This window comes from Meriones unguiculatus, chromosome 10 (assembly GCF_030254825.1).
Source record: "Meriones unguiculatus strain TT.TT164.6M chromosome 10, Bangor_MerUng_6.1, whole genome shotgun sequence".
NCBI classification, from domain to species: Eukaryota; Metazoa; Chordata; class Mammalia; order Rodentia; family Muridae; genus Meriones; species Meriones unguiculatus.
Genome location: NC_083358.1, coordinates 74,873,136 through 74,900,044, shown reverse-complemented (window position 1 = coordinate 74,900,044; position 26,909 = coordinate 74,873,136). Strand labels below are relative to the sequence as shown.

The 26,909-nt window shown below is 48.2% G+C and overlaps 2 protein-coding genes across 5 annotated transcripts in view; one reads left to right on the top strand and one right to left on the bottom strand.

Moving 5' to 3' along the window:
• Positions 1 to 7,028, top strand: part of Lef1 (lymphoid enhancer binding factor 1) — a 106,654-nt gene extending 99,626 nt beyond the window's left edge. For all 4 annotated transcript variants that reach the window (XM_021645313.2, XM_021645305.2, XM_060392691.1 and 1 more), the window contains one exon: positions 6,732 to 7,028. In XM_021645313.2, the coding sequence (XP_021500988.1) occupies positions 6,732 to 6,811 (80 nt within the window). In that variant the 3' untranslated portion in view covers positions 6,812 to 7,028. The remainder of the gene's footprint in view (positions 1 to 6,731) is intronic.
• A 9,620-nt stretch (positions 7,029 to 16,648) lies between these two features.
• The window catches only part of Hadh (hydroxyacyl-CoA dehydrogenase), a 41,373-nt gene continuing 31,112 nt past the window's right edge, over positions 16,649 to 26,909 (bottom strand). The window contains exons 5-8 of the mRNA XM_060392690.1: positions 26,769 to 26,858; positions 23,937 to 24,009; positions 18,535 to 18,651; positions 16,649 to 17,471 (exon numbers count right to left, since the gene is read on the bottom strand). Of these exons, the coding sequence (XP_060248673.1) occupies positions 17,353 to 17,471; positions 18,535 to 18,651; positions 23,937 to 24,009; positions 26,769 to 26,858 (399 nt within the window). The 3' untranslated portion in view covers positions 16,649 to 17,352. The remainder of the gene's footprint in view (positions 17,472 to 18,534; positions 18,652 to 23,936; positions 24,010 to 26,768; positions 26,859 to 26,909) is intronic.

Here is a 26,909-nt window from a genome sequence, read left to right as displayed (position 1 = left end):
ACCTCCAACCCACCCCAGCACATCAAGTCACACCAGGGCTGAGCTCTTCCTCATCCAGGCAAGGCAGCCTGGCTAGGGCAAAGTGAACAAAAGCAGGCAGCCGAGTCCATGTCATAGACGCACCCACTCAAATTACTACGAACCCACATGAAGATCAAAACGCCTATCGGTTACATATGGGTAGGAGGCTTAGGTCAAGTTCACGTATTCTCTTTGTTGATGCTGTAAGCTGCCATGGGTCTAGTTGAGTTGACTCTGTTGGTCTTCTTGCATCGTTCTTGTCCCCTCCAGGTCCTTCTGTCCTTCCCTCCCTCTCTTCCATAGGACTCCCGGAGCTCCTTCTGATGCTTGGCTGTGAGTCTCGGCATCCAATTCGATCAGCTGCTGAAGGGTCCTCTTAGAGAACTGTTAAGTTAGGCCTCTGTCTGTAAACATAGCAGAGTTAATGGTGGCAGGTGTTGGCTGTCACCCATGGGCTGGGTGTCAGGCTGTGCCAGGCATTGGTTGGTCATTCCCTCAGCCTCTATCTTTATCTCTGCCCATGCTCTGCCACTGTACAAAACCCACGCTTCCAAACATGTATGTTTTATAAAGGGTTTAAAGTGGCTGAGGAGATGGCTCAACAGTTAAGAGCTCACCATGAGGATCTGGGTTTGATTCTCAGCATCCCCAAAGCAGTTCCTGGGGATCCAGAATCCTTCTGGCCTCTGTCATGTACTGGGCACACAGGTGATAATAGAGACACACATGCAGGCAAAAACGCATACACATAAAATAGATGTTTTTAAAAAGGCTGTAAGTATAATTCTGCCTTCAACATGGTGCACTGAATTTACTTTCTGGTACTTCGTGCCATTATTCTGCAGAGGGTGTGGCCTGTTGTGTATGCTACCCAGAGTATGATGGTTCGCCATTACTATGACTCCAATACTGTGAAAGTTTTAAATTGCTGCCTCTAGTTTTTCTGTAACTTTCTTTGCAATGTGGAATGATTTCCCCTCTTCTGGGAATATGTGCCTTCTGTGGGAGTTGGAACATCAAAAAATGAACTTTATTTGAATAATAAGGGTTGAAAGTAGAGGACGGAAAATGTGCTGGGTTTGCGCATGAATTTCCTGGCATCTCTGTGGCTTCCTGTGATAGTCTCACTCCTCCAGTGTTACTGTTCTCCATGCCCAAGGTTCTGCTGTCTCCTGGAGCTCCTCTGCCTAGCCACCTGGAGCTTTAGTAGGGAGACTTCATTCCTTCAGACGCCACGTGACCGAAGGAAGAGTCCAAAGCAAGATTGCTCACATTTGGGGTTTCAATTCAGCTCTGGCTTGACGTTCCCTAAGTTCTCATACACATCCTGTATGCCCCAAACACTTCAGTTCTTCCTCGTGGACTTCCCCAGCTACCACTGTTTTTAGAAGACATTCTGTGTCCAAAAATACTGTTTGTTTTTTACCAGAAATTCCCTGAATGGTATCATCTTGCTTCCTCAGTGCTTAACCTTGGTTGTCTGGTGGTCCCCTGACAGTGTCTCTGTCCCCATGTTCAGAGCCTTAAGTATCCCACACCCTTAGCCTTAAGAACCCTAGGTTGTTGCCCTATTATAGTGCCTGCCAAGCACCAGAGTGGAGTTCACACATGCACTTTTAACCCCAAGGCGGTTAACGGAGGCTTCCTGTCTCTTTGAGGACACCAGGCACCAGTAACTCCCTTTGCCCTTCCACATACTGTGAGCAAGAGCTGGCTGCCACCTGCTTCTTACTGATGAGGAACTGGGATGTGGGGCGCTCCAGTGACTTCCTGAGTAAAGCAAGGTGATGACTGCGGAGCCTGACTCAGGCCTGTATGTTCTCAGGGTCTTTGCCCACACATGCTGTCACTTCCCTGCTCTCCCATGCTTATACTACGTCACAAGCCAGTCTAAAAGCGAAAGGTGCCTGTCCTGAAAAGGAAACACTGTACATGGATCCTGTTGTGTCATTTTTATAAGGAGAAGTTACCTTGACTCTCTCTGGGTGAACTTCTGTTGAGGTGAAAGAAATGTGGACTAAGAATTTAGAGGTGGGGCTGTTGTTCACAGAAATAAAATTGGCCTTTGATGTTTTCTTAATTCACAACCTTTCTCTAGAGTGCTCAACCTGTGGGTGACCCCTTTGGGGGTCAGAAGACACTGTCACAAGGGCTGCACGTCAGATATCCTGCATATCAGACATTTACATTAGGGTTTATAACAGTAGCAAAATTACAGTTGAGGGGGTCACCACAGTGGGAGGAACTGTATTAAAGGGTCGCAGCGTTAGGAAGGTTGAGACTCACTGAGCATGCTCCAAATGTGTCTGCAGCTTGTAGATCCAGCCGTCACAGGACATGTGTCCTCACAGGCCAGGCTGATCTGTATGTGTAGATTAAAGACCAAAACTATCTGTGGAGTCACTGCTGACTCGTTCCCGGCCTCCCTCAGTCACCTTGATAACTCTGTTTGGTTTAACTGGTCGCACACAATTCATGTTGACTAGTGAATGCAAGGGAAAGCTGCTCACCAGGACTCTGTCTTGGTCTAATTGGAGTCCAAGGCCGGGGCTATGGACCCCTCCTGGACTCTCTCCCACAGCTCTGTGGTTAGGGATGGACTAGTCCTGAGTATGGAACTAAAGGCCGATTCAGCTGCAGAAACAAAACTCGGTGTCAGGCTCCCTGACCACACATTTCCATTTTTCCCTTTTCCCAAACCCCAGCTTGTCCCCCTGCCAAGGTCCCACGGGAAGGCTTCCTAGGTTAGAACAGACCCTCAGAGGGCACTGGAGTTTCACGGTTGACTGATAAGCTCAGGCTTCTCTCTTGGTTTGCTTTCAAGCACTGTGGCATCTTAGGTTGGACAAAGCTACAGCATTCTAGAGGCAGAGCACATTGTCAGAAAAAGGATGCTGTTGCCTAGTGATAGACAGACAGATAGACAGAGAGAAGGCAGGAGGGGTAAAGAGAATTATAATTTAGTTGCAAAGTATGATGGTAAAAGTGTGTGTTGAGAGTTTGGAAGCATTTTCCCCTCGGGTGGGTTGGGTGATATCAGGCAAGCTCTTTACCTCTCTGGGCCCTGATTTCCTCCTCTACAAATAACTGAACACACACAGCACTTTCCCAGCGTTATGAGACTGTTTGTGTAGTCTGTCCAGTGCCAGGCTTCTGGCAGGCACGGTGACCTTGAAGTCAGTAAGGTGATGGCGGTAGAAGCAGAATGCTTAGAGAATGAGGTCACCTTGGGCCACTCACGTTATAATCTGCCCCAGTCCCCTCTGCAGAAAGACGGGGACAGACAGCTCTGCCATGCTTGCTTCCTGCCATGGAAGCCTGCACGGTGACCCTCCACGCATATCAAATTGTGCAATACAGGAGTTCACGCCCTGCTGCAATAGGCAGAGAACAGCAAGCAGGCTGCTGTCGTGATGGGAGTGGCGAGTTACCACAGGCAATTTCTTGCAGTTAAAACCTCTTTTCACCTCCACAAAACCAATTTCTAGTACCCTCTCCCCAAGATGATGTCATAACTGAAAACACATTCAGATTTCTACTTCCTGCTGGTGGCAGTTAGGCTGAGACAGCACAGAGGGGGTTGGGGTTTGTCCTAATTCACTACTTTTGATTGCTTACCAGTTCTGAGCATGCTGTCAAGGACATGAGAGTTTGCATTTTGTCTCTAGAGACCTGCCTTGCTACCCCCTGCCTTAGTGTGGCTGCTAAGCCCAGGTGGCCAGGGGTACCAGCTTCTCCCATTAGAAGATAAGCCAGGAGAAGAGGGTGGGCTGCCCAAGGCATCAGGCCTTTAGTAGAATTCCACATGTTTTCATAGAGGAGGGGCCTCCTCCTGGCTCTCTCCCCCTCCAGCCTCTCCCAGAGAAAGGCCCAGTTTCTTGTGGTCAGCACATTTCACCTACCAGGAATCTTGAGGTTTGCCCTTTCCATTCAGGCTCCTCATAATCCAGAAAGAGGTCTTGGTTCCTTTTGACTAGAGAGGTGTTAAGTTGGACTGGAGACTGTTTAAGAAAAATCAGTGTTCGGGGGGTATGTGGGGCGTTGTGTTTTGTACTGCTGTCAATGCGCTGCACACATGGGCCTGTGGCAGGGCACTGGCCTTAACATCTGTAAGAGAGAGTTGCTGGCTCCCTTTGAAGCTGAGGGCTTGGTAATTGCTGCTTTGATTGCATGGGAGGGCTTCAGTGGGTGGAGCCCTGTTCCTTGCCAGCAAGCAACTCACCCCACTGCAGACTATGGCAAGTCTCCCATCTCTGGAGCTTGGTTTCTTCAAAAGAATATTGACTTGACCCTTTCTAGATCTGTAAAACAACACACTCAAGGAACCATTTCTCCCATGGGAAGAGTTGGTCTGCCCTAATGGCCCTGTTTTTTGTTTGTTTGTTTGTTTATTTGTTTTTTTACGATTTATTTATTATGTATATAGTATTCTGTCTGCATGTACACCTACGTGCCAGAAGAGGGCGCCAAATCACATTATAAATGGTTGTGAGCCGCCATGTGGTTGCTGGGAATTGAACTCAGGACCTCTGGAAGAACAGGCAGTGCCTTTAACCTCTGAGCCATCTCTGTAGCCCGGTGCCCTGTATTTTAGAAAGGCTGGTCAGGGCCAGTCAAGAAGCCTCCTGGCCACCTTTTAGGACAGCAGTGCAGCCTTGGGTGGTGGGCTGCCATGCAGGGGACCCCTGAGGACAGCCAACTTGACAGGGGGAGTGGCAAGGCAACCCAACAGTGAAATAAAAGCAGCCAGAACATGAGTGTGTAGGAAAGAATGACTCTCAGGAGACAGATTCTGTCCAGCTGAGTTACGTCTTCTCCATGAGGAAAATGATGCTCTAGGCAGCCATGCTTATCTTGATGACTATTATAACTGAGCCCAACTCAAAACGGGAGGAAGAGGGGGCCTGTGGGTAAGACAGGCAGGCAGGCAGAAGGGGGTTCTGCCTCTGCTTTAGAATTAGCCATAGCAAGGCCACAGAAGTTGTTTATATTGCATAACTTTGGAGTTCCCTGCACCTGGGGTTGAGGACAGATTCTCAGCCGAGAGACAGGCTGTCTGCCACAGCAGAAGACATTATCAGCTTCCTGTGTCCATTCAGATCCAAACCCCAGCAGTCTGGCTTGGGCTGGCAGCCTAGGACTTCAAGGACATACCTTCTTAGGACACAACATTTTCCTGTCACAGACTGAGAGGAACACTGCCCAGGAAGAACAGCTTGGACCAACCTTTGAACAACCTTCATGCAAAAGCACAAAGTAAACCAGGACTGTGGGGCCCACGCCCATGCCAGACTTCAGTCCTGTTCCCCTCTCATTAGAAAGGCCTCGCCTCCTGTAGCTCTTTGATCCTCCTCTGTGAAGGACTGATAGGTTTTGCTCAGTGGATACCAAAGATTTGCAACTGAACAGAGTGTTCTTCCACTAAATAGGGAAAGGTTAGCTTTGAGTAGGAATTTTAAACCTCCTTTGGAGACTTCAGAGTTACAAAGAGCATTGAGGTGGATTCTTCCCATGTTCTTGGTTTGTTTTATTTCTCAGCAGCTACTCAGGGATATAGATGCGTCACAGTTTGGATCAGGTGTTTGTGGGGACAACTGGGGCGGGGGGACACCACACTCCTCCACGCACAAGCAACCACTCCCCATCCTTCTCAGCACAGCCTGTGTGCAGGCCCCGGGGAAGCACTTGGCCACCCAGGTTGTGTTTTTATTTTTCAAATGGTCACAGCCTTCCATCATCTGATTGTTCCGATCCCTCTCCTCTTCAGTGAAAGTGTGAAGGAGCCCACCACTTAGAATTAACCTTCTAGAGGCACATTCTGCCTGTAAAGGGGGCTGTGCCGGCCACAAACAGAGCTGGGATCATCTGGGGCTGTCACCGGTTCCAGACGGGACACAGGGTTTCTGCCCCTCTCTGCCTCAAGTTCAAAGCCACGGAGACTCGTGCTTCCAGGAGTGAAAGAACTGAACTACGCCTTTGCTTTCCTCTGTCTCCTTTGGTCATGGTGTTTCATTTTAACCTCTAATCACTTTGTAAAATCTCAGGTCATTCAAATTTTAGGGACTAGGGATTCTTCATTTTGGAATGCATCCGTTATTTTAAATTACTTGCAGAGTGTCCACTCTAGGCTAACCTTGAATGTCTTAATTATTAAGGCGGGAATCATCCTGAGAACTTAAAGCAGAGGCGCTTCCACCCCTTGGACCCTAAGAGTGGATGTATGTCCTGGGTGTGCTGGGCTCGTCACATGGGAATGAGCAGCATGCTGGCTGTTTGGAATGTTCCAGTCCTGTGTCGACTCCTGCAGTGGGCTCCCTACAGTGAACTAAAACCAGCCGCAGTACTTGAGCATTGGCAGGCCTTCCTCTGACCTGGCCTTGCTCACCTCTCCAGCTCGTGTCTAGCTCGTTCCTCCGGTTGAGGTTTTCTCAAACGTGGTTGTGCTCCATTTGTTTGTTTAGCTCAGACCAGACACTTGAAATACATGTCATGCCGTAACTGCACACGTACATATACAGAGCCGAGGAAAAATTCAGTTTTATATACCTACTCTGGGTAGCATCCAACAGTCTATTTTAGCCAATGTGAACGTACGAAAATGGATAATTCAAATGTATGGGTCAGACACTGCTGTCTGTGGTAGAAGGCACCGTCTTTTACAGGCTTGTGGCGAATTCGTGTTAATAGTATTTCATTTGTTCCTTCTTGAGGTGGCAAAAGAAGCTCATTCCCAACGTGCAAAGCCAAGGCAGCAAACCCAGGCCCTCTTCTGGAGATGGAAGCTTGTTGAAAACCCAGACTGTCTCCAACAGCTTGCCCGGCTGGCCCCAAGGAACACTGACAGCAACCTTACCCTGAGGTCACTGCTAGCGACCCTCGACCCACAGAGACAGTCACTGCCAGCCCTCCCTCCTGTCTACTGCAAGCACCGACTTCCAAAACAAAGCTGAAAAAAAAAATGGTTGCTTCTGAAAAAGAAAAATTAAAAAAAAAAAAAAAAAAAAGCCCATGAGAATGCTAGCAGGCCCTGCCCACTGAGCAACACTGCTTCCGGTCTCTGCGTGCACTTCTCCAGCTCTTCTCCGCAGGCCTGTCACCCTCCAGAAAGGACGGTACCTTGGCCGTGTTTGCCTTGTCGTGTGCAACTAGAGCCAGTGGCCAGAGCAGGCATTAGCATCCTGGCGTGAGCATTGTGGAAGATTCCTCCTGTTCCTGTCTCCATTTTCCTAGCTTTTCAAGTTTTTATTTAACAGTACAAAAGGATCAAGCTTGTGTTGCTTCTTTTTTTTTTTTTAACTTGAATTTTTAAATTTACTTTTTTTTTCCTTGTATATTTTTGCTAGCTCTGAGCTTTTAAATGAAATTCATAGGTCTGGAAGAGTTTGGAATAAAAACAAGGTAAAAAGAAGCCTTTTTATTACTGTTATTCTGAGAGATCCTGTCCAGTAAGCGGCTCCTCTGTGATACGTAGTGGCCTCTGCTGTGTGAAGTGTCTGATAAAGCTAAACAGACAGCCAAAACCATTCTTATTGGATGTAGCGATTGGCAGCCCAGCTCACTTAATTTTCTGACTTTTTTTTTTTTTTAACAACAAACCTTAACGTACACTCTAAGCAAACCCATTTGCAGTGGATTTTCATTTCTTTCCTTTCACTCTTGTAAAAAGCCCAGCACTTGAATTGTTATTACTTTAAATGTTCTGTATTTGTATCTGTTTTTATTAGCCAATTAGTGGGAATTTATGCCAGTTGTTAAAATGAGCATTGATGTACCTGTTATTTTTAAATAGCAAGGCACAGCCTTTGCCCCAAACTGTCATCTTAACGTTTGTCATTCCAGTTTGAGTTAACGTGCTGAGCATTTTTTAAAAGAAGCTTTGTAATAAAACATTTTTTTAAAAGTGTCATTTTATTAAGAATAAAGTTGCTGATAATTGAGAGTTGGTAGTGAACTCAAGCCAGGGCCAGGATTTGGTCTGAGAGGCGCTGTGTGGGTACAGGACAGCCCCTGCCTCCCTGGCGTCTGGGAGTCAGCAGAGCCTTGTGGCAGCGGTTTCTCCCTGCACGGCGCAGGACCCACAGGGACTCCAGCCTTGGTGTGCTGAGGCTCACGGCACCTTCCTCCCTCTTCACTGGCTGTCGTCCCGAGCTCCCCAAATCCCGAGGCCCAAGTGTTGAAGGAGGTTTTCAGTCCTGTTCGTCCCTTCAGAGTCTGAATGTTTACTTAGTGTTTAGGGAGGACCTGTCATTTCCCCGTAAGCTCATGTTACGCCAGGACGTGTTGCTGTCTGAGTTAGCAGAAACTGCTACATTAAAATGTGGCTGTTTTGTGGTCCTCCACCTTCTGAGTTTGGTATCACTAACGGAAATCCCTCACTGAAATTCTAGTTCTCTTCTTTCAACTGTGGGTACAGCTGTGGAGCAGCTGGCTCCCAGGCTTGTAATAACCCTCCACGTACTGTACTTGAAGATTGCCATTAAATCACCCCTCAAATTTCTCTTCTCCAGGCTAAGTAATCCCAATTCCTTGAGGCTTTCATCATCAGCCCTTTAATCATTTTCATTACTATCCTCTGGAACCTTTCCAATTCCTTTTCATTTAATCCTAAACTTAAACCAGGAAAAAACGTATTATGTTCTGGGGTCCTACTTGTTAGAGAGGTTTTATGTTCAGCCCTTCATTCAGGGATCGTCTCCTTAACATACATGGTTCAAGGCACTCCGTCTGACTGCCACCATGAGCATTTGGGGAGTTAGCTACAAAAGAAAACATGGCGGACTACTTTTCTGGGGGAGGCGGAAGGAATCTCTTCTGTGTCTGGGAAATAGTATGTTCGTCAAAGATACAGCTAGCCGGGTAAGGCTCATTCCCAGCTCCTCTGCCAACCTGCTTCCTGGAGGCATTTTTAGTAGGGAAGGAGAATCAGGTATGCCCTCTCCCCACCCTCCTGTTCCTAGAGACATCACAAAGGTTGCCCGTGGCTGGAGATTCTTCTGGCCTCTTCTGTTTGATCGTAGTGATGTAGCTCCCTGCCCTGCAGCCGGCACAAAGCCCAGCAGCCTTCCTAGGAGACCCGCCTTGCCTGAGGTCACAGTTGGCACACACCAGCCTTCAAAAGGAGTGTTTTCCTCCTGTTTTGGTTGGCTTAGTTGTCAGGGTTACTGGCTGTACCTGTCCAGTTGGGAGAGGCCTTTCAACTGCTTCCTGACTACGGCTGTCCTAATGCAATCATTTGCTCCCACCGCTCGGTCTAAGGCTTGTGATAACATAGAAACCTCTGCTGACCAGTAGTAACAAGACATTTGTGGTGCTTTCCTTTTGAAGGGGAAGAAATAAGGCAATGGGTGGTTCCAACAGAAGGAGGAAATTTAAGTCTCACAGTGTATGGCAACCTCCCACACCATTTCTACCACAGGAAGACTTTCTACAAAAGAGCTAATATGAAGTGAGTGATAGCTAAAATCGGGGTGTCCAGCTCCAGCGAGCACCACTATTCCAGATGCCAGGGAGTTTGAAGAGCTGCCCTATGTGACCTCCACACATGACCCTGAACTGCTCTCAAGTAGGATTGTGAGTAGCCGACATTTCAGTACTCCTAGAACAAGATTCTAAATTTCTGTAGAGTATGATAAAGATGACGTTGCTGGTTTTCTCGGGCATTGTTTTGGAAGCTGCTATTTTAAACTTTTGCCTCTGTTGAATCAAAGCAAAACATCGTCCTCAGAGAGAATGGAGAAGAGGTATGACCATATGTACAAATTATTTAGTAATACAGAACTTTAAAGGTCAAGAACCCAAGTGGGGGTTTTTCTTTCTGGAAGAAACGATGCTACGCATTTGTCAAGTGCCGTGAGTCACATGCAGGTATGTGAATTCATCAGCCAGGTGTGCTAGCGGGCATGCTCAGCACTTGGGGCAGAGCCCAGTGGCGACTGACCCCCAGCAGTTACGAGGCAGTTCGTGAGTGGACTTCCCCTTGAATTATAACTTGTTAGAAAATATGTTTTCGTCCATTATAAAAAAAGAAAAGAAAAGAAAAATGTCCTGTAGAGTTGGTATAGCTGTGGCTGTAAAATGCTGGCGCACCATCCTGTTCAGGCAGGTATTAAGGGGATTTAACCAGCCAGTTTTGAACTTGCTTGGCCCTTCGACAAGGGAAGGTAGCGTTAGCATATTTTTCACCAACACTGGTGTGTGCTTTCCTCAGATCTCAACAACATCTGTGTCTCACTTAAAATCTTAGTTTGTGTGTGTTTGCATAGGTGTGTGGGGCACAGAACTGTGAGGAGGCCAGAGGACAACCTGTAAAAGCTTTCACCTTCCACCACGTGGATCCCACGGATTGAACTCAGGTCATCAGGTCCGGCAGCCTTTACCCACGGAGACATCTTGTAGACCATAGATGTGTGTGTGTGTGTGTGTGTGTGTGTGTGTGTGTGTATTTTAAGGCGGGATCTTACTAGCTAGCCTCAAACTCATGATCCTCCTGCCTCCACCTCTCCAGCGCTGAGGTTACAGTTGAAGTATTTGCTGAACGTAGCTTGAGATGTTAATAGCTAAATTAATTTAGCTCTGTATTAGATGTGTGGGAGAAACTGGCAGAAAACACACGACCCAGATGGAAAGGAGAACAGTACACATGAATAGCAGATGTGGCCACATGTCAGCTCCTGCGTCTCTCTGCAGTCACAGCAGAATGAGTGGAGCAGACGTGTTTCCTACCCTTGTCACAGAACGTGACGTGAGTGGCATTGCTGAATTATATTTTATGCTGTGATGTTTTCTCCATGGGAAAAAATATAAAGGTATATGAGGCAACTGAAATAAAGCCCCACAGACTGGTCTAGTTATTGTTGTCACACGCCTTTATGGGTTTTTTGTTTGTTTTATGAGTGTCCTTATATAAGCTTCTCACCTGCCTGAATGTGTGTGCGCACGCTCCATGTGTGTGCACGCTCCATGTGTGTGCCTGGTGCCCACGATCGTCACAGCCACGAAGCAGAGCCCCGAGAGCTGCGATTACAGGTGTTTGTGGGCCACCATGTTGGTGCTGGTTGCCAATCCTGGGTCATCTGTGAGAGCAGCAAGTGCTCTTAACCACTGAGCCGCCTCTCCAGGACCACAGGTTTCTCCGTCGCTCAGGCGCTCTCCGTTTAACAAGGGTTCCCAGGTCTTCCTCGCCCAACTCGCAGACCTCCCAAGATGAGGTCTGTGGTCCTCATTCAGGAGCTTAACAAGACCCAGAGGTCATGTGCGGATGGTCTTGTTTTCTTTACGCTTGCTGCTGTCTGACACACCGGCTATGCCTGCCGCCCTCCTCAGGTTCCAGTTAGTTGTCTGTCTCTTTGTCTCTGGCTCAGAGCGTTCACACTCGTGAAAAAGTCACTTTGCTTCACTCTCTGGCAGGCTCTTGGCAGCTGCTACTACTTGAAAAGATTTTTTTTTTTTTTTAAATTAAGTGTGAATCTTTGTGGATTTGTACGGACCCCTGCAGTGCCCAATAGAGGCCAGTAGATGGCATCCTGTAGAGCTGCAGTTACAGACAGTTGTGAGCGGCCTGACTTGGGTGCTAGAAACCAACACGAGTCCTCTGCAAGAATACATTGCTCTTCAACCACTGTGCCATCTCTTCAGCTCCAATGACTCTCTGTATTCTTTTTCTCATTTGTTTCTCCTTCATGTTCTCTCTCGATCTCTCCTTCCTCCCCCATCCCCTTCACAGAACAGCATCCCAGAGGGCTGATGAGGTCTTCAGCCCGTAGAGATGTTACCAGAAACTGTGGGGTATATGGAGTCTCAGGAAAGGAGGAAGCTGCTAGTTACAGACCACATCAGTGACCACATCAGTGTGTTTCCCGCTCTGACCTTCCCATTTGGGATCCGTTCGACTGTAATGCAGGGGTGCCAAGCATTGTTCTTCCAACAAAATCATGCCTCCCACACAAGTGTGTTCACCCAAGACTTAAGAAAGGGCACACGGCCAGGTGTGCTGGCACACAGCCATCCCAGGAACTCAGAGATAGAGGCAGGGAGACTGCCCAAAGGTCATGGCTAGCCTCATCTACATAGTAGGATTGAGGCCAGCCAGGGCTACACAGAGAGACCCCATTTCAAAACAGACAAGGAAATCAAAAGTTGTGAGTGTTAACCACCTTTCCTCAGGCCTGGGATTCTTGCAGACGAAACTTCACTGAGCCGGCATGAGCCCACGTGAGGAACAGCAGCTGGCCTTCCAACAAAGTAAGTGTGCTCCCCCCCCCCCAAACTAAAGACTCCACCTGCACTGGAGACTGTGACACAGGGCTACAACCTCTCAACTCTGTCTTCTCTGGTCCTACTGTAAAGGTGGGTAGAGCGATGTGTCTCAGCCTGCCTCCCTACAGCTTTAAGATGGAAGCCTACGAGCTGGAGAGATGGCTCAGAGGTTAAGAGCGTTGACTGCTCTTCCAAAGGTCCTGAGTTCAGTTCCCAGCAACCACATGGTAGCTCACAACCATCCATAATAAGATCTGGAGCCCTCTTCTGGCTTGAAGGTACACATGCAGGCAGAACAATGTATACATAATAAATAAATTTAAAAAAAAAAAAAGAAAAGATGGAAGCCTAGGGTTCTGAAAACTGGTGGGTCCCAATTGAGGCAGAACAGTTCATTCACCCAAACCTCCCAAGGGAGAAAACTCAAGTTTCCCCAGTTTTGTTTTGTTTTACCTTTTCCACCTGGTAATTCTGGATCAATGGCTGTTTCTGAGAGGCCAGCAACAGCAGTTATTGGAGAAATGCCTGTTCACCTGAGAACAGGACATTTTTTTGATAGGACATTCCAGAAAAGGCAAGTATAGAGAGGAAGTTGAGGCATCTTACCAAGAGCTGAGGACAGCATCTCACAATCTCTGAGGACCCCACACCACCACTCTGACCTGACAGGGTGGGGGTCGGGGGTTCCTCCCACACATGGGCTTCTGTTTCAGGCAGTTACAGTGTCAAATTCTCCTAAAATATGAGCCATCAGCCTGAGTTAGCTTGGACACTGAGGGCAATCCAGCTTTCCCACCCTTGTTTGACTATGCCTATTGGAGACTCACCCCCATAGTTCTGACCACATAAAATCCTTTAGCACCTCCTCCGGTGCTCCGGTTATTTGAAAATACGGTGGGGGCCGGGGCTTGCGCAGAAGGTGTTCAGTGTTTAAGAGCACTGGCTTTCCTCGCAGAAGGCCGGAGTTTGATTCTGGGCCACAACACGGTGGCTCAGAAGCACCTGTAAACGCAGATGCAGGACAATGACGCCCTCTTCCTGCCTCCGCAGGCACAGCACAGGAGCACAGCAGAGATAACGTCCAGGGGAAAATCCCAAACACATAAAATACATAGGATTTTTTTTTTTTAAGCTACACAACCACAACACCGTAGGGTAATGTTCACGTACCGCCTCATCTCCACGCATGCGTAGACACCCGAGGAGGCCTCCACCTTTGCCCTGCAGTCTTAAAGTATCTAGCGTACTGCCCAGACGTAAACTGCAACTCACCTAAACAACAGCCACTCCCCCAGCACACCAGAGGGCCACACCGCCGATCCACCGCCGATCCACCGCCGCTCCGCAGTCTTCACACCGCCGATCCACCACCGCTCCGCAGTCTTGGAGAGCCCTTCCTTGTAGCTGTGGGAGTGGGGTATGCCCCAGGGGGACCAGCAGCTCATTTCCCGAGGTGTAAAATTGTGCAGCATCCTTTACTCTTGACAACACTGCGGCCATCTTACCAGGTATATCCAGAACCCCTCTGGGTTACTCAGGCAAAGTGGAGCTGAGGACGGCAACCTAGCTGGCCCCTTCCGAAGCCCAAGGCATGAAGAGAATGACAATCCTACAGCGGCAACCGCTGGGTGGAGCTAAAGCCCAGCATTCGTGCCATCGCCATCCCTCTGTCTCCAGTGGTTAAGCCTTGTTTGGTCATCTCAACAGGGTAACTTAAAAAAAATAAAAATAAAAAATAAAAAAAAAGACAAGCCAGGCGTGGTGGCGCATGCCTGTGATCCCCAGCACTCATGGAGGCGGAGGCAGCTGGAGCTCTGAGTTCAAGACCAACCTGGACTACAAAGTGAGTCCTGGACAACCAAGGCTACACAGAGAAACCCTGTGTCGAAAAACGAAAAACATAAAAGGTGGCAAAACAGATGGGGGGAAAAATCTGTGATTTTGAAACTCTGAGACCAATTTAAAAAGACCAGAACACAACCAAACGGGTTCTTTCAAAGCATGGTTTTGACAGTGTACTGACCAGGCTGATACAGCTCAGTTGGCAGATTGCTTGCCTGGCACACGGTATGTCGTGGGTTCGACATACGCAAAAGGCAGAGGCGGCAGGATCAGGGTTCATGGTTATCTTGGGTGTCGGTCTGAGACCAGCTCAGGTCAGATGAGGCTGCATCTCCAGGTTGGGAGACCGGGGGGGGGGGGGGGGGCGCATAGCAACGATTCCATTGTTCCAGCATTTTTTGATTACTATTTGCGGTGCCTCAATGCTTCTTAACAAGAAAACTAGCCACACCCTGTGTTTCTAATAGACTTAGTCACTCAGGATGACATGTTAAGGGGATTAAAATTAAGGTGAAACAAGACAAAAGCCCACGTCACCTGTGTGAACAGCTCGGCTCTCCAAGAGCGAGCACAACCAGCGTGTGCTGTCATGCAAGCCATCACTCACGCCCCGGTTTTACTTTCCTCAGTGACGAACAGCTGGATCTCAAATGAGTTTCTGAGAGCTGACAGTAGCCAAACCTAAGTGCCTGGCAGAATCCAGTGGCAAATCCCTTTGTAACAGGTTTCTAAAGGCTTTGTAGGACATAGGGTCTGGCTATGTGGCCCAGCTCAGTCTTGAACTCGCAATCCTCCCGTCTCTTCCTCAAGTGCAGAATTACGGGCATGTGCCACCCGGCACTCGGCTCTCACCAACATTTCACAGGGTCAGCACGTGACCTCGTGCTACTTCAGACTTGGTGTCAGCGAGTTAAGCATGTTTCCCCTTTAGTCGCTGTTATCAACAATAACAAATCTAATGGACATTCAAGGGCCACAGGCTTTGTTCTATAACATGATTTCAAATAATCAAAAATTTCCCTTTGAAAGTTTCTCTTCTGTTGAGGATTTAATGACAACGAGGGGTCGAGGGAAGGAGCATGTTGTTTTGTTTTGTTTTTTAACCTACATTGACTTCCAAATGCTATAAAAGGTTCATGCTGCCATCAGGAGGCAACTGTAGAAGTTGAGGACCGGCTCATCAAGGCAAGAAAGCACAGGAGGTGGGAAGCCCACTGAGGTCTGATCTTCAGGCAGAACCACGGAAGGGGGTGAGTACCACACTGCCTGCCCAGGGACTCAGCGACAGCGGGATACGTCATCACTGGCTGCCGAGATACATTTCCAGCTTCTGCACAAGCGGCCTATCCTCCCCTGCGCATGCGCTACATCCCTTATAACCTACCCGTTCCGTCTCGCTTCGCTCATTTTTCCCTCCACCGTCGCCCAAAGGTCGCCTCCCGATAAGCCTCCCACGTGAGATCTGTCCCCAAGTGTGACCTTGTTGTGTCCATCACTTAGATTGTAACAAAGGGGGCAGGTGACCGCTCCCAAGAGCTAACTTGGTAAGAGGAGAAGGTTCCAGATCGCTCCCTAGTTAGTCCCCTGGAACGTACGGCATGGGAAAGATTAGTCTAAAATGGCAAAAGGGGTTGGGAGGCTGCGCCTTCTGAACACGTGGCGGGCAGGATCAAAGTGCACTTTAAATGCGTGTCCGTTTTCAGGATAAGTGTCCACATCCTCTGCAGACTGGTTAGAGGGTGACAAACTGAAGCCTGTGGCCCAGGGGTCACAGCAAAGGTTAAGAGCTAGCCTGAGAACAAGCAGGGCCATGAGGCCATAGGTGACCTAGAAATGGTGGAGGCAGATGCTGGGAGCCTCCCTCTCGGGACCAGGCAATATATGAGAATAGCATCAATCAGTTTCTGGAGTGCTGCCGTGAAGAGACGCATATAGGTGTGCGTTTTCACCCTCTGTAATACTCGTAGCATTTTAAATTAGTAAGTTCTCTCTCAGCAACCACAAAATGGGAAAAACAAAAACAAAAACATAGTCCCAATAGAACTGTGACCTAAGGTAACAAGTACCTGTTCAGGGGGAACATACTGTCTGAAAGTTTAGATTTGAGATTTCCAGATTCACTCGGTTATATTCATCATCAAAAATCTCACTCTAATCCAGAATCTGCCACTAAATACCTGATGACCTTGGGACACATCCCTTAAGCTCTCTGCTAATGAAGCCACCGGACCTCAGGGCTTCTGATGTCCTTCCAACTCCACATTCTATCATGGAAGACACTCTGTCAACCCAATGATTAAAAGAATCTTATGTTACATTATTTTACTTTGTTGGCAAAGAAGAAACAGATGTTCTTTAAAAACCACGCTCTGTGCCCTTATTACTATTTTACTGGTAAGAAAAGTGGAAGGGCCAGACACAGGCCGGGTTCGCACAAATGCTCTCCACCGCTCCCTCCCATGATGTCACTTCAGTGCCAGCCAGAGGTCAGAGAAGACGGATCCATTTTTATAATTACTTCAGCATCTGATGATTTTAAGTTGTATAAGTTTATTTATTCCCATTCCAATTTTTACAGATTAAAAGATTGCATTTTGGTAGAGTCAATTCATAGGCACTTCATAGCACTGATTTTTTTTTCATGAAAAAAACAAGAGAGATGGACAGTGATGGTTAAGATTTGAATGGCCACAGAGACGGGCCTTTCCCCCCAAAACCAAGCTCATAGGTACTTGCCCACCACTCTAGAAGTCCTGACCTGGTGAGGAATAAACACAAACAGAGCATTTCCTGCCATGCCCAAAGTGTAGGCTAAGGCTCAAGGCTGCGATGTTCCCAGGCAGGCAAGGCCTCAGGATGCCACGGGGCTGCTGCCCTTAGGTGTATCTGTAGGCACAATGGCTCCAGCATCCTCATTTTCAGAAGGCAAGAGTGAATGAGTCTAAGCAATGCTTTTACAAAAATGGCAAGGTTCAGAAAAAAGATGTTTGCTCCAAGGCACCACGGTATAAAGCTTTTTAGGAAAAAAATACACAGAATAGAACAGACTAAACCAGAGAGTTAGATCTCAGTGGAGGAATCTCATTACTGCAACTAGTCAAACGATTACTTCAGAGAGTCTGCAAAGGAGGGCCCACCGAGCGGCCCATGGCAAGTCTTGAAACCAACGCCCCGGAGCGCGCTCGTCCTTCTCCTGTGGCTGGCTGGACATGCTGCTGAGGGACTCCGGAAGTATCACTTGTATTTGTAAAACCCTTCTCCGGTCTTCTTGCCTAGCTTCTTCTGGGCCACCAGATTATTCATGGAAGAGCTGGGCTGAAATAGGGGGTTCTCCGGATCCATTTCATGCCACCCTGTTGAGAGGAAGGACAAACGGTCACTTTGGTTCTGGCATTCTCAGGGAGTAGATGGAATGGCATGCTACATTCAGCCTCAAAGTCCAGCTTAATAATTACTTTTGCGCTGTCTTCAAAACCACCACCCTTAAAAAAAAAATAACTGAATAGACTGATTCCAAGGAAGGTGACACAAGGGAGGGAGCTCATGATAGCATGGTACCAAGAACCACTGCCAACATCCTGACTTTCATTCTGTACTGTGGTTGTTTAAGACACAACTATTCGAGGGAAACTGAAGGCCATATAAGACCTGAGTTATATTAGAAACGCCAATGGATCTATAAATGGGTCCAAATGAAAGGTTAAAAACAGCTGCACAGCACACGAGGAGGCAGAGGCAGGTGTATCTCTGTGAGTCCAAGGGAAGCCTGGTCTACAAAGCAAGTCCAGGAGAGCCAAGACTAAACAGAGAAACCCTGTCTTGAAAAAACAAACAAACAAAACCCCACCCATCTGCTGGTGTGATTCTTGACTCTGCTGCTATGGCTGGACTTGCTTTGTTCCCCAAAGGCTGATGTGCTGAAAGCCTGATTCCCAGTGTGGCAGTATGAAAAATGTTGGAACCTTCTTTAAGAGGTGATGCCTGGAAAAGGTACTCACGGGGCTCTACCCACACAAGGGGACTTATAATTTTCTCAGGAGTGGGTCTAATTCAGTGACTAGATTACTTCTTGAGAGAGTAGACAATTATAAACCAGGATCATCCCATACCCACACTGTAGGCCTTTCTGTACTTGGCTGTTTTGCTTTTCTGGTTCTCTGATGTTGTGATCAAGCCATGGGTATCTTGTCATTGGGAGCATCTCTAGCCATCAGAACCAAGATACACATTTTTTTTTCCTCTGTAAAGTATCCTCCCTTAGGCATTTGGTTATAGTAGCACAAGAGGGACTACATAAGGCAGGACTTTGAAAGGTCTTGAGATTCCTTGTAATTGTTTAAGTGACATTGCAATTTGTAGTTCTAAGAGACCAATTCAACCCAGTTTACAAAAGAAAGAGAAGGATTTAACTCCTACCATCCAAGATGAACTTTGTAGTATCCAGCCCAACATAGTCAAGAAGCTCAAATGGGCCCATGGGGTACCCAGCTCCCAGCTTCATCGCCGTGTCGATGTCCTCCTTAGATGCATCACCTGAGGAGAAAAGGGCCCTGAGCGTCCACCGCCTCCTTCAGCTCTCCCGTTCCTGGATCACCAGAATTGCATAGACACACACATTCAGAAAATGTCTAAAAGTCCATGTTCCTGGTGTGGGTGAGATTTCTGTCTCAGACCACATGTTACACAGGTCATAGTCTTTTCAAACCAACTACAGCAAATGAACTAGCCCCTGCTGCCAGTTCAGAGAGTGAGCAGCCCAGCCCTGGGAGCACCGGCTCCCTAACAGCTTCACATTTCCCAGGTCTAGAGTCATTCACAAGAATGTCATTTGATATTCAAGTTTTCTTTTATAAATGGACTTTACACATATACACACACATGCATACACACATATATATACACACGTGTACACACAAGTATATATGCACATACAAACACATGCACACATACATATACACACATGTACATGCACACATATAAACACATATGCACATATGCGTGCTTAGGTTTTGGTTTCTGTATTGCATATATATATATATTATATATAATATACATATTTATATATAATATATTTTTTTTTAACTTTCTTGTTTTACAAATGAGCATTCTGCCGGGCCTGCACTTGCACAGTCAAAGCACCTGCTTAAGGACAGCCCAAACAGTCAGAACCATGCTACACTTGCTCTGCATTGCTGAGAATGCTTTTCAAAATCACGCTAAGTTGGCAGATGTGTTTAGGCATTCATCTGCAATGCCAGGTTCCTTCCTGTCATTCTCAGAGGCACAACAGTTCTCCAGTAAAGTCTCTGAGTCTGGAATTACAGTCTTGTCCCTAGAATTCACTGGCCCGTCCTGGAATATGGGTTTGATTAAATAGCTTCCAGTAAGGTGGAGCCTTTGTGCTGTGCTGAGTAGCCTGGGAATGAGGGTCCTGGCCTTTTTTTTCCTTAGAAATCTAAGATGTCCCATCAACAGGCCACAAGATGCCTTTATGGTGGACAACTGTGCATTCTGCCTCCAAAACCAGCAACAGAAACTGCCTGTAAAGTGTGGCTATCTATCTAGAATTTCCCTTCAAAGCTAAAGTAGTGGCCAGCAGTACCAGAACTGAAGTGTTTGTATCTATTACGTACTAGGCAGTAGACATCTGCAGAGTGACAAAGGCAAAGTTTTCAACACTGCAGCATCCGAACCTCTCACGATGTGTGGGCAAAGATGAGCAGACCCATTTGGGCTTCATCCCCTCACCCCCCCCCCAAGCCCAGCTTCTGAAGGGTGAAGAGAATCTCAGAGGAGCTGGAAGGGCACTGTAGACAGACACTATGCGTGTGCGCAGAGGACCTGAGAAGGTGTGTGGTGTGTAGCACTGACAGGATTCTGACTCCACAGGTCACACATGTGGAGACAAAAGGCTTCCATGATGCTGCACATGCCACACCTAACATCCTCACAGGATCCAACCCCAGGACTCCTTCCCACATGCCATGCCCTGAGCCTGGGACAAGAAGCCCTCCCACACCTTCAGGCCTCGGCCTCTTCCTTCCTCCAGGCTTCTGTTCAGATGGCTCCATCACAGCCTCTCCTCCCATCCCACCCCCATTCCCACCCTGCAGTGCATGAGACAGTGGCCAGGGCACCCACCCTTGTCTCCACAGTTGTCAGTCGGAGCCTCACTGAAAATAGAGCTCACTGAAACAGACAGCGACCCCACTAAAGAATGCACATGCCCCGGGGACAGAAATTTAACAGCATCTAACTTAACCCAAAGCCATTTAATCAAACCCACAGTCAAACGCTATGGGTCCCAAAGGCAAGGCTATAATCCCAAGTCAGACCCTAATTCGAGGATTATTACTGTGTTTCCCAAATTATTGAACGGTACAAAGTACTTAAAAAGATAAATCAGTACTCATATACAAAGTCAGCACAATTCTAAAAAAAAAAAAACAAAAAAAATTCTGTCTTAAGCAAATCAGAGTAAATAGGCAAAGAAAAAACGACAAAAAAAGCAACATATACAAGGTGCTGGCCAAGAGGGCGTTACATGTGGTATACTGTAGACTAGTAATTTCTAAACTCCTATAGTGCCCATAACTTGTCTGAGAACCTGGTGGTCCCTCCAAAAAAAAAAAAAAAAAAAAGCCACACAAAGCTGCGCCTCACTCTCTCCCCTGAGTATGGGACCCTTAACTCCACTCAGGATAAAAAGATGCTTCAGCAGAAAACCCCCAAACCTGGATGGATGGTCTGGAGCCTGGGACCAGGGACCTACCGCCCCAGGTGTGACCTTCTCTGGCTTTCTGGCACCATCTGCTGGCCAGTCTCAACATTACCAGCAGAATCTCCAACTCCATGGACAGATGGCTGAATCCTCACTCCCTGTCTGGACTGCGCTACTGGGGGCACAAAGACGAGAAATGAGGACTCTAACCATGCCCCAGGAAGGAGGACAGCTGGATAAGTCAGATGTGTCACGCCACAGGGGAGAGTGACAACATGGTCCAAGGGGAGCCACCGCAGAGAACGATGACATATTATGCCGGGTTTGGACTTGAGAGACACCAAGTATAGCTGTGTGGGAATGATGGAACGAGATATGTGGAAGTGATGGCAGAGTCCAAGGGTGAGGTAAAGGAGTTTCTAGCCATGGCTTGGGTACAAGTTACCAGAGAAGGGCTGTACTTATCTTGCTTGAGCTAGGATGGTAGGGGTAGGGTGTTTGGGGGTGGGGGATTCTTTATGGTGACTAGGAGGTAATTTCATGACATCCCCAGGCTACTACAGCACAGCCTTAAGAAGAGGTAACCACACACTCACTCTTGCTCCCCTTTCGGAGCTGAGTGAGCACATGACACGGAGAGCAGGTTCCCAAGCCTATACCACTCTGGCCCTCAGAGCTGGGACTTCACTCCACCCAGCAGGCCTCCACCAGTCTGAAGGAATGAAGCAATGGACAGCACACAGCTGTGAAAGCCACGGTGAAGGCCTACCACAGGAGGCTGGCAGAGGCCAGAAATACAGGGAGCCTCCATGAGATTCTTTCTACACAAGGTGTGAGAGGTGGTGGGCATTCACAGTGTACTGGCAGCTGCTTGGCTCTCTGAACCCTTCAATGAACAGTCTCCCACGCATCCTTCTACAGGTTCTACCATCCAATCAGTATTTACCTACCTGCAGCACCCCCACCCCCGCCACCCACACACTCACAGTCTGTCAATACCACGAAACAGAAAAATGCTCTTCTAAGGAGCTAGGGAAGAAGTCAGAGCACGGGTAGAGGCCAGACCCCCATGGGGTGCGCAGACACAAAGAGCGAGCAGTGTCTCCTCCACTTTCTTGGCAACGGAACACTTTCTCAGCAAGCATGGCAGAGGAAACAGACCTAAGAGAGACAGGCTGTAACCAGGACAGCTGCCTGGCTGAGCCTCTTCATGGTGGCCTTGCAGGAGGAGGTAGGGCTGGGAGGGAAACAGTGATGACAGCGGGGCATGAAAGGTGACAAGCCACAACACGAGTGGGAGGACCTAGAGCCTTCGATGAAAAAGCAGAGATGTGGATGAAGACAGGGGTCTAAACATGCGTCAGTGTCAGCCAAGTTTGCAAAGAGGGGGGTAAAGGATATTAAGGGACCTGGAGTCCAGACCACAACCTGTACCCACGTAACACTTAGCAACTTCAGAAAAGACAGATGTTCTGGCACAGGATCCAGAAAGCTACAAAGAGAGAGGCCACAGGACTAGCAGTGACAGGTCACCCAAAGAAACAGCAAGAGCAAACTGAAAGCATCCTTGGAGCCAGGTCCTGCCTGTCCTGAGGCAACAGAGATGGCCAGTACCGGGAAGAGGCAACAGAAGTGAAGAAAACAGTTGTCAACTTAGCATCAGCTACTTGGCACATGGCAGTGGTATCAAAGGACAGTATGTTTCAGAGAAAGAGAGAGCCACCGTGAAGAGGTGCTACATTCTGAAACATCACATTAGAGAGGGAGAGGAAAAAAAAAAAACCCAAATGTCTTTCAAGGTAGGCCAAAATGCCACATGCTTCCTTTGAGGTGCAATTAGGCGCATTTGTCGAAGGTAAACAGAAGTGTTGGTTTGATCTCGGAGCAAAAGTAGGCAACCGTGTCCGTAAAGCACGGAGGCAAGTTTAATATTTAAAGCCAGTTTTGAGGAGGCAAACGCGCTTTCATCTGCTGGGAAGAGCCGGTGTAAACACTTTGTTTGGAAAAATGCCTTTCTTGAGAGTACTCGTAAACTGAAGTCACTCCCGTCGAGGACAGGCGCTTGCATTTTACCTGGTCCCTGGGACGCTTGCCTGCCTTCCAGCACACTTTCCCCTCTCAGAAACGGGGAGGAAGTCGGGCAGGTGGAGTGCGTGTCCATCCTGACCACAGACCATGTCCTGAGGCTCCCTCGTCAACCTCAGAAGGGGACGTTGCAGGGTCAGGAAAGGCGCTTGCCTGGAGACCTGAGTTTGCTCCTCAGAATCAGAAACATGGGACAGAACGGACCCAACAAAGTTGTCTTCCGATCTCCACACATGACGCACCATGACATGACAGGCAAGCATGTGCATGAACACACATGTATACACACACACACACACACACACAAATAAATGGTATCTTTTTAAGAGAAGGGGACATGATAGATGCCTCATGAGGTGTCAAAAAGTGCTTCATGACGTTTTTCAATAAGGACAATGTCTTTCCTAAACCTGTCATTCAGTGCCCATCTCCTGTCACAGATTTTCTACATTAAAGGCCTTTAAGAACTTCTACTCCTTTCCCCATGACTAACAGTTTTGAAAGCAGTTTATGCTTACTATTTGTAGTATTTGCGTGTGTGTGTGTGTGTGTGTGTGTGTGTGTGTGTGTATGTGTGTAACATACATCATGCATACGTGTGTGTGCAGAGGCTGAGAAGAGGATTTCAGAACCCCTGGAGCTAGAGTTACAAGTGGGTGTGAGCTGCCCGACATGGATGCTGGGACTTGTTCTTGGACCCTTTGGGAGAGCAGCACACACTCTCAACAGTCATCTCTCCATCATCCCCCAAGTAGTATACTTAAAGGTCCGGGCCCCATCGACACCATCACTGCAGCCTCAACTGTCACAGAGGTTCACAGGGAGGTCTGGGACCCTGGGACCCTGGGACCCTGGGACCCAGGGACGAAGGTGTTAAGGCCAGAGCGAAGCTGACCTTAGTCCTGCAGAGCTAGAAAGCAGAACCCTCCCCCGCTTCCCAGGCTCTGCACAGCCCACCCCTCCCACACTCAGCCTGAGAACTGCAGGCCTTAACCTGGCCTGGGACAGGTACCTCGCTCATGTAGCCTGATGGCCTCTATGAGGTATGGCACCAAGAGACGGTTCACGATAAATCCAGGAGTGTCCTGTTGCCGGGGAGAGAAACAGACAAGTGACTGTTCATTAAGCTTGTGTTCAGCATAGACCACTCCCTCTTACCCTAGATTACACTGTCCACACCTGTGCCATTCGTATCTTCAAAATGTGCCCTTAAGTTCCTTACTCTGTCTCATACAACAACATTCTCTCTTCTACCCTCCACTTCCCTCCCAGGAATCCCTTTAGTCTTAAGGGCTCCCTCGAGGAGTAGCATTCCCCAGGTTCCCCGGAGCCATTCCTGGGTCATCTCGGTGTAGCTCAGAGCTAACCCAACCAAACTGGCCAGCTTGGCAACATGGTCCAAGATGCCCTGTCTCTTCAGCACACAGAAAGCAACGCCTGCCACTGTCTCTATCAGCAGGGACCCCCAACAATCCCAGCAACCTAGCCAAAACTGTACTAACAACAACACGGTGTTTTCACGACAGCCAAAATGTACCACCCTTCATCGTGAGGCTGACTGTATTGCTCTGCACAGCACACCCTGAGCAGGACGCGCACCACACCAATAAAGCAAAGGCGCGGCCTGCGTGACAACTTGCTCCAGCCGGAAGTGGGTTTTCCCTCTCCAGGAAGAGCACCCAGGAGCCACCTGCAGCTGCTCTACACTTCTTTATACAAAAACAGAAGGGACGGAAAGTGTGCTGTCATGGACACGTAAGCCACTGACGCCACTGTCTATTTTCAAGTAATAAATTACACCTGGCTGTGTGGGTCCTTGCCCCTAAACAGCTGGAAACACTGTAGGTCCCCAGACACAAGGAATGGGCTGCACAGGATGGCTGTGACTGCTGAGTGACAGGGCTCTCTCAGTGCTAGTCTAACCTAGCAGGGCCACTGGTACACATGCCATCTGTCTCTAACGGAAACATTTTGTTACACAGAAGCACTTGTGATCCCTGTTCTACGTGGCTACCATATACACTCTGGAAATCCTGCCTCAAAAGCTTGAATAACTACCCCAGAAAGGCTCCCAGAAGGCCTCGGGATAGCACATACGGAGGTTCTTCCATTCTCTGATGAGATCACCTCAGCGGACGCTCTGATGAATCAGGGTTCAGGAGAACCCCAGCCCTGTGCACTTACACCTCCACCCCGGCCACTACCTCCTCGTGCTGATGTGCTTTCTAATACAATTCTCTCTCCCTTAAGAGAATCAACTGTTGGGAGAGCACAAGCAGAACAGCCTGCTGGTGTGACTAAAATTCAAAAAGTCGGGCTGATTTAAAAGAACCAAAGGAAGCTGGGTATTTTTTTAGAAACGAGACTAATTACACTATCTATCTGACTAGTGGACCCAGCACAGGGGGTGGCCCTCTAGAGCTACTGGGACCAACGCTGCCAGATGGCTTGTTCAAAGAAGTAATGAAAATTACGCTTTATTTTGTGGTTCATTCTCTGTGTTGTTTTGTTTCTTTGGTTGGTTGGTTGGTTGGTTGGATTTGCTTTGATATTCAGTATAATATTGAACTCATTGAACTCATGTTATACTAAATTTAGAAAGCAAAGGCATGAGATGAACCATTACGGCGAGATAATCATGGCCAAAAAAGCTGACACCTGACTTGTCAATATCCGACTTGTCAAAACACAGAGCAGTGTTCGTGAGGCAGCAAAAAGGCGGTGAAGCCACGGAGAAGCGTAACACCTACGGCGGTGAAACTAGGGAAGAACGAACCCAACAGGAGAAGCTGAAGGTGACGTCAGCAGGTGGGCTCGTCCTGCCTAGAGTCATGCAAAAGCATAGCACTCAGAGCCACGGGGCATCTTAAGAATGGTGTGGGTGTGTGTGGGTGTGTGTGTGTGTGTGTGTGTGTGTGTGAACATGTATAGGTCAAGTCTGCATTCTCTACAATCTCGTTTCCTTCCAGAAAAGCTCCGAGTGCCACTGAGAAAGGCCTCCTCACTTCCCCTCAGCCGGGTTGGTCTCCTCCCGTCTCGGAATCCCCATAACCGTCTGCAGTGTCCCTCCCAACAGCCAGCCCTTTGTTTGCAGTTGGGCCTCTGTATTCTCTAGACTGGGCTTGACACACAAGCTTCCATTCCCAGGGGTCAGAAATGGCTAAAACTGGTGGGGGACACTGAAACTGTTTATAAACACACAGTGGCTCATCAACAGGCAGGAGCCAGGGCCGAAGCATGGCTCCACTCAGATCTTAGGCTACACATACAGTGGCATCGGGCTTGGCTTTGGAGTCTGGTTCCTTGCCTACAAACCGGAATGGAGCACAGCCTGGCCCTTCCAAGACATGCAGAGGCCTGTTGTCAACAGTGCCCAAGGCTCACGCTGCCCATGAGCACTTCTCTCCCAGAAACATGTGCGCATCCACGTAAAATCACCTCCCTTCCAGAATACCTAAAGTCAGTCCCTCCGGGCTCGTGTGCTGAAAGTCTGGTCCCCTGGAAGATGGAGCAGACCTTTTCAGAGATGGGTCCCAGAGGCAGATACTCAGATCACTGATGGCTCAGGGTCCCAAAAGGGACCACTGCCTTCCTGGAGAGAGTTCTTGCCAGTAACCTGACTCTGACCATCTCCCCGATTTGCTGTACAAGAATGGGATCCTTCCTCCTGGGTGCCCTATGGCCACTATGACTCCACTGGCCATGAGGTCCTCACCAGAGCTCAACTGATACAGGTACCACGCCCTTCGACGCTCTTAAATAAGTTAAATAATATTTCACCAGTCGTTACCTGCCTCGGGAATTTTACTAGTAGCAGAAAACAGAAACATTACCCATACTCTACCTTGCAAGAAACAGGATGCTTTCCTAAGGTTTTACAAAAATCGACGAGAGATTCAAATGTCTTCTGGCTGGTCATCGGTGTTTTAATGACCTGGAAATGCAAAGCAGGAAACTATGACTAGAGAGGACAGGGAAGCAGTAG